Source organism: Myiozetetes cayanensis, unplaced genomic scaffold (genome assembly GCF_022539395.1).
Source record: "Myiozetetes cayanensis isolate MyiCay16 unplaced genomic scaffold, myiCay2020 scf3, whole genome shotgun sequence".
Classification (NCBI taxonomy): Eukaryota; Metazoa; Chordata; class Aves; order Passeriformes; family Tyrannidae; genus Myiozetetes; species Myiozetetes cayanensis.
In genome coordinates, this window is record NW_026087521.1 from 12,517,421 (window position 1) to 12,531,746 (window position 14,326).

The following is a 14,326-nucleotide window of genomic DNA, read 5'->3' on the forward strand; positions in this document are numbered from 1 at the left end:
TATCCACATTATAATAACAGTCATGAACAGTAAAGATTGGGTTTTATTGTGCCAGCATGTCTGTACAGAATAATAAAGAAGAAAGTCCTTGCTTTAGAGATCATGCTCTAACTGTTGAGCAAGTAGGAAAAATGTTATTGTTAAGAAAATAATATAATAAGAAAATAAAATAATAACAAAAGAGAATTGAGTCATACATTGACATTTCTCTAATCAATGCCAAAAATGAGTAATTTACCCTTACAAAAACTAGAGAAGATGGATTTTAAGGCAAGATTTAGAATTATAAAATCATTGGAAAAGATCTCCAAGATCATCAAGTCCAACCTTTAACCAAATACTACCACACCCACTAAACAATATCACAAAGTGCCATGTCTACTCCTTTTTTGAACACCTGCAGGGACAGAACTCCACCACTTCCCTGGGGAGCTTCTTTCAGTGCCTAACAACCCTTTCAGTGATGAAATTTTTCCTAATATCCAACAAAAACCTTCCTTGGCACAACTTGAAGCTGTCACCCCTTGTCCTATTGCTAGGTGTCTGGCAGAGGAGACTGATGCCACAACACCCTTTCAGGTAGTTGTAGAGAGCAATAAGGTTCCCTCGAGCCTCCTTTTTTCCAGGCTGAACACCCTCAGCTCCCTCAGCCTCTCCTCATCAGACTTGTGCTCCAGTCCCTTCACCAGCTCCATTGCCATTCTCTGGGCACACTCCAGCACCTCAATGTCTTGTAGTGAGGTAGCAAAAATCCTGATCAAGTCACAGACTTTTACATTAGTTCCTTACTACATGCATTTTAATAAAAAATTAAAATGCAATAAAAATAATTACATTAAAATTCAATTATGCTCTAACTTTTCCCCATAACATTTTCTGGTCACCCAGGGGAAAAAAAATGGATATATATAAGACCTGAAAAAACATCACTGTTGAATAAATATATTTGCTAAATTGGACCAAAATGGGCCCCAACACTTCAATTAGCACTTTGGATTTGGCTACGTAAAACTATTTCTAAAGGCATTTTCTTGTTTGAAAATTCCAGGGACCCCTTTACAAGCACTGCCACACTGGAAAATATTCCTCTGCATCTCCAATGCAGTGGTCACCTCTGATCTCATCTGCAAAGCAGTAAGTGCTGCCTGTAGCATTAAACACTCACCTGCACCCACTATTGAGAGATGACAAATAGAAGAAACATTACACATGCCACTTCTATGGAGGTTCATTCTCCTTTTCAACCTCAAGAAACAGATACCAGCAGAAGCTACAGGTATATTTAAATGTTAAAGGCTTGAGGTATTTTACTGCCATCCTCCTAATGCTCCAAAGACATTGGAAATAAGTTATGGAGCAGACACCATCACTCACTTTTATGAATACTAAATTGTGGACTAACTCAGAGCTCCTCAAGAGATTAGGCAAAATTGGGTTTTGACATCCAAGAGCTGCTGCTGCCATGGCAGGGGTTATGGTAAACCTGACAAGTCCAAGGGTACCTGTAGAAAAAGGTAAAAGTTTTCAGGGTGATTGGATTGGGCTCAACCAGAAACTAAAACTAGGCCAGTTTAAACATTTTCTGTGTAGGCTCCCTCTCTGGTCAGCTTGTTCCTCCAGCCTTGGGGAACTTCTGTCTGCCTTATCCTACTGCGTTTTCTTCCTCAGCAGTTGAAATATTTGGGGATACAGTTCCTTGTCAGGTAAGCATGTGTAATTACTGCCTATGATAATGAATATATGTTGTGTTAACAAAGCTGAAACCGTTTCCATGAGGCACAAATGATAGTCAATCACTTGTAGAAATGGTCAACTTTTGACCATGAAGATTATTTAAGTAGTAATTAAACATCATGACACATACTTTGAAAGTTTTATCATCATTATGGTTTCCTTACATACCATTTGTAGGGGGAAGTACCTTAAAACTAAAGTCAAATGTAAACTTTCTTGACCAATGTCAGTTTGGCACCAACTCACAATTTAATTGACTGTTAACAAATTCTCCAAGATATGACTGCTATACAGACATTTTATCTTCCTGTTAATTGGTAATTATGCATTGGCAGAAAAAACAGTGTTTCTTTCCAATTATTCCAGAACTTAGTGATTATTTAAACTTTACTAATTAGCGGCAGAGGGCTGGTACATCTTCTGGGCAAATTGTATTTGATAATCCCCGTTAAAATATACATGGCAGTAGTTGACTTGCAAAAAAAAAAAGAAAAAAAAAGAAAGAAAAAGAAAAAAAGTGGCAGTTCAAAGGGTATTAGATACAGCACAAGGCAAACAGGGGCTTATTAAAATTTCTCCAACTGTTCTAATGAGAATGCCGAGGGTCATTTCTTCCCAGTTTACCATCTGTTTGGTTTCTGGCAAGTATCTCTGGTGTGAAGGGAGGGTCCTGGAGCCCATTTGGCTTGTCACAAAGTAAACTAGGGATCTAGAGCAATTTCAGTAAGTTACAAAACAGCACTTCAAGATCCGCAGCATGTATGTAGCTGAAAACTTTTCTTAAGAGCTGTCATTTACCGACTATTCCTTACTTTTTAGAGCTGTGAACAAGCACAGAGAGGCAAAGAGTGAGCAGGGGGGTTCAATTTTACAGGCTCACCTAACAAGAAAAAAGCAACAGTTGGCCCTTTTCCATCTCACAATGTTAGTGGGGGATATTTTCCTTTCTCTGTGAAAATCTGAAAGCAAAACATTGTCCCAGAAGCATCAGTGTTTGAACATAAACTGATGACAAAACCAAGTCTCTGAAAGCTCAAAACCACACCCCCCATCCAGGAGCAAGTGGGTGCCTCGGACGACTTCAAAGCACAGTCCAGACTGACAGGGCTGGGGCACATTTTCTGTGGTAGTCCCTGACACTGTGTGTGTCCTTCAGCCACCCAGCCACTCTCTTTCTTCCTTCTTCATCTGCAGATGAAACCAGCAGCAAGCACCATCAGCAATGACATCCACCTACAGTTACTCTTCCCTAAGGCTGCTCAGAGTCAAAGGGGATATGGGACCTGGAAACCACTTTTATCCTTTTCCCCAATTCCCAGCTCATACAGAGCCAGATCAAAATGATCCTTCATCTAAAAATTGAGAGGGGTTTTTGGGTTTGGTTTGCTAAGCAAACACATATGTAACCAAAATACCAAGCAGAGGATTATGTGAAGGCTGCCTTAATCCTGTCAAAAGGCAATAGAATATAAAAAAAAGAGAGTATAAGATAATTCACTTGGCATTACATTATTTCTGGTGATTGGTCTTCCCAGGATATCCTCTAGGAAATTTATTATTCACCATATTTCAAAGAACAGTTGTAACTATTTTAGTGGGAGTGGGGGTTTGGTTTGGGTTTCAGTTTTGTTTTGGTTTTTTTGTTTTGTTTTGGTTTGTTTTGGTGGTTTTTTTTTTGTAGTTCAGTTTTGTTTGTTTGTTTGAAATCTTCACAGTATAGAAGCAAAGAATTGCAAAAGAGGAAAGATTGCAATATGGTATTTCATCTTCTATTTTTTTCCTTTCTAGCAGATACAAGTTCAGGCACTAAAATGTTACCAGGTAACATCACTCTCTTAGTCTCTTATAAAGTACCCCACAGAGTTAAACAATAACTAAATTTCTTGAGCAGTTTACGAGCTCACAGTAGAATAGAGACATCTGCTTTAAAAGATCATAAACTACACGTTGTATAAACCTACACAGAAAATAAACCAAAAGCTTTCTGTTATCCAATTAGGCTTGTGGCAAAGCTTTCCAGTGTAATGAGAGCTTGGAATCCACTCTCTCTACTGCAGTAGAGCCTATGACCTTCCAAGAGGACTTTTCCAGTTTAGGTTGGAAGGTTAACCTGTATCCAAATGTTATCATGAAGCTATTTTTTAAGTCCGTGTTTATTATAAGGTAAACATCACTGTAGTAATTACGATTTTGCATAAAAATTAGGGGGTTTGGGGCTTAGCTATAAAGGCTTATGTTTTCCACTATAGTTTGTAAGAAACTAATTACATAAAGTTAAATATAATTTGTCATGTATTCATGATGTGAAAACCTACAAGGGAGTCAGAAAGCCTTGGGAAGAACCTGAATGTATGGAGATGCAGTGTGAGTGGCAGGTCAAAGGCAGGCTTTGATGTGCACAGCCCAGCACATCTGCCTGCTCAACCAGCCTGTCAGCCAGGATGATCCCGTGTAATGAGACAGATTCAGGTCCTCAGCTCACAGCACTCCTTATCGCTGCTGGGGGATTACGCAGTAATCTTCTCCTTTAATTGTGGAAATGACACCGTGCTCCTCGCTCTCCAGTGCACGTGGCTTTGGAGAAGCCAAGCGCTATTTTTGCACTTAGGCCAAGCTACAGAGCGGCACCCCTACCGCCCACCAAACCATTTATCCTTAGCCTCATTTGCAAACAATCATTCCCATCAAACTCACCACTGCATTTATAGCTTTCTAACATGTTTTTTTAGTACTCCTGCCTCCTACTTTTCTCTCATATATTTGGATAAATCAAGCAGTGAGAGCCCCTAAGTGACTGTATGGACATCGTGGCTGTATTGGAGGTTAGTCTCGGTGGGCTGATAAACCCCAGAGCACAGCCAGACAACCCAGGCTGTTGAAAAAAGCGCAAACACCAACAAGAAGCAGAGTGCAGAAGAGACAAGTGCAGAGGAAGGGAAGAACACTGACAGATAAAGAGATCCCATAGGAGTCCAAAATGTGTCTCCAGAGACAGGGTGTGAATAACACTGAGGGGTATCAGTGTGGCTTGTGAAAGGGGCAGACAGAGTGGAACTGCTCTTCAGCAGACAGTGCTGAAGGATGTGGAAATATTCCCAGGCACACCACACTGATCAGGAGAGGAGAGTGGAAATTATACTGGAGAGATGCAATAGAGGGTATCTGTTGTATCAGGGGACCTAAAGAAGAAGGTTTAAGTGTTTTAAGAAATACTTTTCTTAAAAGTTACATTTAAGGATCATTTCTTTGCTAAAGGATTCTCCCAGCTTGGTTGGTGAAGTTTCAAGCACACATTTACGTTTCACCTCGGTTCTAATTTTAGCTTTCCTGTTTTAGTTTTACCTTAATCTGAACCCAGACAACGGTTCAGCCTGGGACAAAACATATTTATGACCAGGTAAGTTACTAGGTAACTTTTATAACCAAAAGTTCCCATATTTCTCCCTAAAAAATTGTCAGAATGTTTCCCAGATAAAAATTTCAGCAAGCTTCAGTCTAATGTCAGTCTAATCCCAGAGAGGAATCCAGGAATTATTTCTTTGGCTACACAATATATTCTAATAAAGAAAGAAAACATAACCCTTAGAATTAAAGTATTTTATCTTTTTTTCTTCAAAGCTTCTTGACATGGTTAACTGTTATAACTGACAATTATTGTGTCTCCATCAAGTTAACTTCCTAAATTGTGTAATTAAAGATAATTGTAGCCACAACACATGACTTATAGCACAGAAGACAGATATATGTATGTTGGGAGACTTAATATTATGGGGCAGTCTGGAAGATTATGATAATCTAGCGTGACCTCCTGTGTAAGACAGACAAGACCATTTCAATGGTAATACTGCAAGGGAGAAAAAAATATTCTTCCCTGCACCATAAGCAACCACTATCAACCCAATTTCAGAATATTACTATCTCCAGGTTTTAAAGGCCCAGCTTTGCCACCCCCCCTCCATCTAATCTACGATAAACCACATAAATCTTTGAATCGAGGTCTCTGAACCTGACTATTCCTCGACATTAAAAAGCCATAATAATTTCCAGCAAGGTAAATCTAACTTGAGCATCACAATCACTTGCTGGAAAGGAGAAACAGCTTCTTTTATGATTGGAAATGATGACACAACAGATGGATCCCGGGTTTCTCGAGAAAGCGCTTTATGTTTTCTTCAGAAAACAAAACAATGTCATTCCCACCTACTATTTTACTAAACAACATATTAAATACTGTGGAGACTACTCTGTTTTTCTACTGTAAATGGTAGATTCTAAAATACTGTTAATTTTTAAAACTACCAAATAATTTTTAAAAGAGTATCATTTACATGCTAAATGTGTTTTGGAAGCAGCCAGCCTTCTCATCTCTCACTGCAAAGTAGAGATAGGAAAATTTTATGTGGTTCTCAGCCCTGGGAATCATCAGAACCTCATGGATTGAGCATTCATATAAAATTGAGTTTAAAAGCCATTGCCATTTTTCCTTCACTGTTTACCTTTTACTGTGACTTCAAAGACACTGCACGTGAGCATCATCTGTTATGAAACATTCAGACAGGGGTTTTTTCCATATATATACAAGCTTAGGAGGTAGCAAAGAAAAACAGCAAGATGAGACTTTTATTTAAAATATTTCATAACTAACAGTTGTAACACAACTGACCCTACAGCTTACCCACAGAAAGTTAAATAAATAAAAAAAAAAGGTCAGAGATGGCAGCTGTTTTTCCCTGACATAGATAGAGGCATGTTCAAGACAGAGCATCAGATCTCCCCAGGCAAGGTATTTGAGAAGTTGTATTGATAAGCAAAATGAAGTAGCTCCAACTCTGCATGAATGCTTTTGCCTCACTTTGGCTTTTGTATTTTTCCAGCCTGTAGGCTTGGAGCTCCTTCTGGATTGCAGAAAGCACATACCACCAGTTTAGTTGTTGGTTATCTTACAGTGGCTGAATGTAACACATCAAGAGCCAGAGAATGACCTTTGGCAAGTTAAATTGTGTGACATTCTTCCTGTCACACATCACGTTACTCTGACATTGTCTCAGTAAAACATCCACCGTAACAGCCCTGTTCTGTGAGTGAAGTTACAACTTTAGGGCAAAATACAAACATACTTTGTAAATGCGTAGAGGTATTTAGGTTCTTATTATTTTGCTTGATTGTCATTCTTAAATATTATCTGTGATTAAATACGACGTGTATACCTTGCCTAGTGAGTCTGCCATGCTCTTCCCAATGATGTGATACAAACACCCTTTTTATGGCACGATAATAGCTTGCCAGAAACTTAACCATCCCAAAAACTTCATATTGGTAAGTTCTTTCTGTCTTGCTTACTCCCTCAGATTCTATTCATCTTGCAAAGCGTACATTGGGAAAGGAGAAACAGCAGTACAACGTCTTCCAGAAAAGAGAATCTTTCAGTGCCCTTTGGTAAGACATGAAATACCTGTGCCAGCCATGCTCTTCCCTTTGAAAGGCTGAGCAAAAGGTTGATCAGTGGTGTTATTCACAGAGGCAAAGCCCTTCTCAAATTCTTCCTCAATACAGTTTTAAATAATGCCCTATTTACATTACATTCATTCATTTAAAAGCAAGTATATGTCTGCTGGATGACACTCAGATGCCCAGAGCACCCATGTTCTACATGCATTATAACAGAAGTAAGTACCACGAGAGCTTATTATGAAGAAAGTACTGAATTCTAAGCCTAACAGACAAATTAACATTTAAACATGCTACTGCAAGTGCAGTGCAGCTAGTGTCCCATACTGCACCTTCACCCTAGCTTGCTTGTTAGGGGTCACTGAGTTCCCCCAATTGGAGGAACATGGTTCTTACAATTGTTTGTAAGGATATAAAAAATGCTCCCGAATAACAAACTGTAGAATGTATAGCTGTCAATTAATTTCACAAACTTAGAAGAGATTTTTCAAAAATGTTTATCCTTAGCACGGCTGCTGCTGCTGGATGTTAAAGCAGAACTTGAAGTGCATAATAATTACACAAAGCCTATCATAGCCTTTTACTACAATTCTTTGTTTCCCTACATGGAAAATAATTGGTTGCATAAAACATCATGATTGGCACTCAGGTTTTAAGGAAGATGTTATTAAGTTAATGGAAAAAGTTGGTTGACATAAAGGAAAAGGAAACACTTTTTTCAGCCCAAGAACAGTTAGAGGCTTTGGGCTAAATGCTGTAGTTTATACAAAATGTCACACCATTTGGAAATGGTCATTTGGAACAATTTAAGTATTGAGGGTTTTGTCTCTTGATATTTATATAATTCAGCATACTAGTACCAGGACTGAGCAAAGATGAAGTGCAGGAAGCAACAGAAGCTGTCTAAAAACCACCACTGCCTTATCCCATTGACTCCCACTGTCTTCCATGTATTATTGATTACTCAGCCTAAATTAACCTGTTTCAGTAATTGTGTTGCTATTGATGCCCTCTGTACAAGCAACTATTCATTACCTTGGGTTGCAGAATGTAAATTATACTAGACTTACCAAATCCAAAAGCACTGGAACCACCAACACTCTGGGAAGCCTGAACACTGGTAGATGTGTAGAGCCCAGTTACCAGTAAGCCATCAAAGAAGGTACTTGTTGAAATAGTCACTGAAATGAGAGAAATAAAATATGTGTAAATATTTATAAGCATTACTTTAGATCCTATACACGTTCTGTGAGCAGGCTCTTGCTCTTGAATGAGATCCCATCATACAGTCCAGCAAATCCATTTAAATTCCCCCAATATTGAGGGTAGCTCTGTTACTTTAAATTGGTTCTTGGGAAGTTACTTTTGCCAGAAGCATAAAACTATGCTAAACACTAAATGCACAGTGAGTTAGTAAAATAATGCATTGGAATATATGGCTTGTAAGCAATTTCAAGACTTTAGAGTATAGTAAAAGCAATGAGATAATCAGGAGTATGGTACTGTTCTTTTTTGACCTAAATAGAGTACCAGGTTATGGTTATCATGCATATTATAGTATTACACACTGAAGTTGTGTGGGCATCTGAGACATTCCAGATTGTGTGTATTTAAATAGCTCAGGAATGTATCTTTAAGAGATTCTCAGGCAATAGCAGCAAACATCAAATAGCAACTACAAGTAACACTGGAATCTATATGTTCTCTGTTAGAATTGACAATTCTTGAAATATTTCATCACTTCTCATATACACTAATTCTCATATTTCTGGTATGTTTCAAATTGTATCTTTGTATACTTAACATCAGCTTCACCAGCTCTATCTTGGAAAGAAATTATCAAGTGAAAGCTTTAGGTTTTTTCTATTATATAAATGGAATATCCTCTATGCCCAGAACAACTTCTTTAATCCTACCTACTACAGTGTGCAACCTTTTTTGCTTCATAATAACCTCCTGTCCATTTTTTGTAACATTAGGTTGCATATCTCTGAATTGAAAATCAGAACTAGGACATTTTACCAACAAAAAAAGAATTAATTAGCTTAATGAAGTAAATATTCTTCTCTTTCTCTCTTCATCTTTGTGTGTCTATCATCATCCTTTTATACAATCTTTACCCATATTTAATTAAAGGTGGGTAAACTGCAAATCTATGGCCTAACATATAGGTGGGGTTTTTTCTGTTTTTTATTTGCATTATGAAGGGCAAAGAACCAGCAAGGAGATCTCCCTGGTGAACTCTTATGACTTGTAGCCTCATACACTGAAGATGCATCAAGGCCTCAGTTACCATGCTCATTCTGCTTTCATACTTCTATCCTTCCTACCCCCTTAACACAGAGAGTTTGGTGCTCGACAGGGATTGCTGTTAAGCTCTGTTCTCTCCCTAAATCACATTCTTCCTCTCTATATTGCTCTCTCTCGGTGGGAACATCATGAGCCAGTGACTGGCCAGGGCACTGAAGGAAGGTACTGCAAGGAGTCTGCTAAGACATTCATTGGTGATACACATTCAGCTGAGAAACAGTTGGTTTTTTAAATCCTAATAGTCATTTAGTGTTTCCTCTGTGGTACACATTTGGCTTAAACTTAGTGTTTAATATTTTAAAAAACCCATAAATATGTTGACAGTAGCTTAATTTATTTTGAGCAGAGGAGCAATATTTGCCATGTTTAATTTATTCTTCAACTCTTTAATTATCTTCCTTTCTTTGATTGTTCAATAGTACTCTGAATAAATCCTGAATCCAACTTTTCTGCTCCCATGATTCCAAATTTCAATGTTTTGCAATAGACACTTCCCTGAATTCAGATGCAGGTTCAGAGCCATATGCTCAGTTTTTAAGAAGAGGCCACTTCTGAAATATGTCAAAAGAACAGCAAAAGACACTAGATTTCTTAGAAAATAAAAGATGTATTAGGGAGTGTAAAAGAAAATCAAAAAAGTAAACAATGAATTTTTCCTGCATTTGATGATGAAGTGGTGAATAATGCATGACCTTTTCTTCCCTTTATGCCTTTAAACCAACAAAGAGGCAAAACATATGTTGAAAAGCATGCCTATGTGTTATTTTTGAAGACTTGGCAAAAAAGTCAGTGAAAAGCATTGATAGAAGGGCACCAGGCCAGTACTTTGCTGCCATTTTGTTTCCCTGTGGGGAAGCATCTTATTCCTTACTGGATAGGATATAATGCAAAAGCCTACTGTGAACAGGTGACCAGTTTCTCTGTGGGAAAGAAGTGATATTTCACAATGTCTGTATCTGACTTTGGACATATTTGTGTGATTGTCAACCCTCATTTTACATAAGCATGTAAGAGGTCAATTTTTATTGTTGAAAAATTTCCAACACAGTATGGCTCCCTCATTAAGCCTCTGGGAAGCTGCACAATGCCTCTAGCACATTTTTTAAAAACAGAGCACTAGGCTGTTATTATACACATGTCATATATTTCAGAATAATTTCATAGTTCTTCAAGAGGAAAAAAAATTAATCATGACAATCTCAGTGATGATTTTTTTTTTTCCTACCCACTGGTGAAATAAATCAAATTCCCATAAAATGGAAAAAAACCACACACCATGCCAAGTGATAATGTCCAAGAACAGGAAAGTTGTGCTAATGCACAGTCTGGTAACAGTACTGTGATTTTATGTAGGGAGTGGTGTTTGTTACTGAGGGCTCTCAAATGCCCCTTCTGAAAGCAATAAGAAGATTCCTCTGAGATTCCCTCCACCAAACTTTGTGTTTCTGCCTTTACACTGGCTCATGCCATTTGTAGTTGATGTCAAATATCTGGCTCTTCAGAAGAAAGGACCATTTCTGTGAGCTACCTGGACCAGCAAACGTCTGGCAGGGCACACCAGCACAGAGCACCCAGGGCTGGGCAGGCAAGGAGGCCGCTGGCACAGCCCCACCACTGTCCCATGGCACCCAACAGTGGCACCCAACCCACGGCAACATAGCAGTGAGTCTCCTCTACAAGTCCTAGCAGGCATTGCTCCATCCTGCTCAATACCCCTCTTTGAGAGGAGAATTTGGGTGAGCGAAGAAGCAAGGAGCCCTTCCTGTCACTGGGGACTGATCAGTAGGGCAGGGGAGATGCTGGACGCTGCCATCCCATACAGAGCAGCACCCTTTGCCAGCCCTCCTGGCTGCCGCACCAGGGCACGCGGGGATCTCCTCACACTGGAGGATGGGAGCAGATATCCAATGGTACAAAGGTAAGTAGGAAGCCTTCAACTGCTTTGAAATTTGTTTAGTAAGAAGGACTGAGAACATCTTCCCGAGAAATGCGTGTGAGCCGCATTTTTGTAACAACCTACTGATCAGGCAGCAGCGCACTGCAAATTTTAGAAGCAAAGCTGATAACAACTACTTTGAAAGTTGCTCAGCACTTCCTTCTATTTTCAGTTCCTGAGATCTTTGCCAGTTTTTACCCTCTTGGACTTTCTGGGTTGGTTTGTTTTTCATGCTGTCTGCCTCCCTTATTTAAGGGAGAATGAATTCCATCAAAACACTTTATTAATTTCTGAGATGGGATTAGAGGAAAATTTTTTGCCGTGGATGAAAAATTCCAGTGTCGTTTGCTTTCATCAACTCTTCTGCTCTGAAATGTGAGAGCTTTCCTCCAAGTTCCAGCAATTTATATTTTAGTTTGTATTATATTTATACACAGAAAAAAAGAAAAATCAGAGTTCACACATGCTCAACAGAGACATTTTCATTTTTAGTATCTAAATATTTCTGGAGATTCTGTCTTCATTTAGTACTCTTAGAGCACTCTGACTAATAGAGCTCACTGAAAAAACTCCCATGAAATATATTTTAGTCCATCTATATGGTTTGTTTGAGCAGACGTGTTTTGTGGAAATATTATTTCTAATGATGTTTTGATCTGGAAAGTTTCTCAGTGTTTTAAAGCAGGAAGTCATGTCTGCTGGTTGGAGAGAAAGGAGGGAAGAGAGGGATGTTTATCAAAAGTCTGAGCCTCCTGATGAGAATTCAGATTTTCAATTCAGAATCTCACTTCTCAAAAGGCTAAGAAATGTGCGAAATGTCACAAAAATGAAATTGCTCCTGAAGTTTGACCAGGACTATCACCAAGAACCTAATCTTAGGAGACACAAAAGTAGAGCAGACCCTAGGATAGAGAAGGTGGTGACTGGAAACCAAGTCACCCACTGTGCACTCTTAGTCCACCTTCTAAATAAGTGAACAGTGTTTGCATGATGGTTATGAAACACTCCTGTCCACAAAACGTGGATAGAAATATGTGGATTAGTGAATAAATTCAGCTTCTTTTGCAAAAGGAAATGGCTTCATGCCAAAAAAAAATAATCCTATGTCCTCCAGTGCTGTTTTGCCCCACCCTTCTTTCTGTGCAACGGTTGTGCTCCCAAACTGTGTTTCTGAGAATCATGAAGCCCTCAGTTCAATTTTCCATCAAAAAAAGCCTGGAGAGTTGTGGACTTCATCTCCCTGCATACTCAGCACACACATATACTGCTGTGCTCACCTGAAGTCACTAAAGAGACTGTCTCAGTGAGCACACGGGCTGTCCTCATCCTGTCAGTGCCACCATCTCTGGGAAGCTTTGGTGTTATTTCCTTGGGAAGGGAGGGAGGCAACAGCCTTTTCTGGAGATGCCTAGCACTTCCCACAACAAGTTTCTACGAGAGCCCTGGATTTGGTGCCTCCTGTGGGACAAGGAACAGCAGTGCCTCTGGCGATGCCAGGAGCTGACATGTCTCGAGGAGGAAGCAGGTCAGGAAGAAGGAGGCTGGCAAAGATGCTGCTGAAATTATACCACAGGTGGAGGCAGCAGCATAACAGGAAGGACAAAGTGGGGTTTAAACTGTAGTTATAGTCAGATATTTCCAAGAAACTTGTGCTATTTATATGAAGATCATTTTCACTGTTTCCAGTGTCAGATGCTACACATACTGCATACTATTACAGAAATCTATTAATCACTGTAATTAATTGCATAAAATTTGCCTTACATTCTCTCGAGGGACTGATCCACTCTCTGAAAAGGCAGATATATTTTGACTGATACTCAAAATACTCCAAATACTCCAAATATAGCCAATGCTAAACTGTAAGAGCAGAAAAACTTAGGTGGAAGGGGATCATCTCAGGAGATACCTGCTACTGACAGGTCTTACCAATTTTGGCTGCTCTTCAGCATCAGCTAAACATCACTAAGAGGGCTGATACATATAAAAATTAAACAGAATTTGCAGCCGTTGTTGATGACAGTCACAGAGTTAACAAACTTTAAGGTAATGAAAGGGCTAGATGTAGATGTATAGATATAACACATGACACCAAATGAGTGGAGATTTAACCGAGTTCAAGAACGAATCGATAAAGACAAAGATCTTTGATGCCCCACGTACTGAGTCCCACATACTGATTTACATGAGTCAAGACCTACAGCCACAGTATAAAACTGCCCTTTTGTATACCATAAAGAAAACAGGAAATAATTTTGGTGTGTGAAATGGAATCACCACAGACAGTGGACTTTCCAAAATGAGGCTTTCTTGCCTCAAAGCACTGAAAAGCATTTTTTTTTAGGTTCTTCTCAAGGTCAAAGCCAGTTCCTTATAAAACTGTAATATTGCATCATTGTACACCTGAGTCATGGCTGCAAACTTTCCTCTCAGGAAATAAATTACTTATACTGAAGCAATTCTTTTTGGTTTTTTTTTTTGCTTCACTCCTAAAAAAAATACACCAGCCTCCAAGTAATGCAAGTCAGGTGTGCAGTGGCACAGTTCAGAGAGGGCTCTGTCCCTTCCCAGGATACTGCAAAAGGAATGGAGACTAACATCAATACAGAAAAGACTGTCAACAACACACTGCATTCCCAGAATATTCTGGGCTGGAAGGGACCCACAAGGATTATCAAAGTCCAACTCCTCGCCCTGCATCGGACAGCCTCAAGAGTCACACCATGTGCCTGAGAGTGGCGTCATAAAAACACTTCTTGAATTCTGGTGGATTTAGTGCTGTGACCATTGCTCTGGAGAGCCTGTTCTAACACCCAACCACCCTTTAGGTGAAGAACCTTTTCCTGATATCCAACCTAAACCTCCTCTGACACATCTTCAGGGCACTCTCTCGGGTCC

General features: G+C 39.3%; 1 protein-coding gene across 2 annotated transcripts in view; it reads right to left on the reverse strand.

The window, feature by feature from the left end:
* RELN (reelin) overlaps positions 1–14,326 on the reverse strand; it is a 283,103-nt gene that overhangs the window by 228,242 nt on the left and 40,535 nt on the right. For both annotated transcript variants that reach the window (XM_050323631.1, XM_050323630.1), the window contains exon 2: positions 8,253–8,363. In XM_050323631.1, the coding sequence (XP_050179588.1) occupies positions 8,253–8,363 (111 nt within the window). The remainder of the gene's footprint in view (positions 1–8,252; positions 8,364–14,326) is intronic.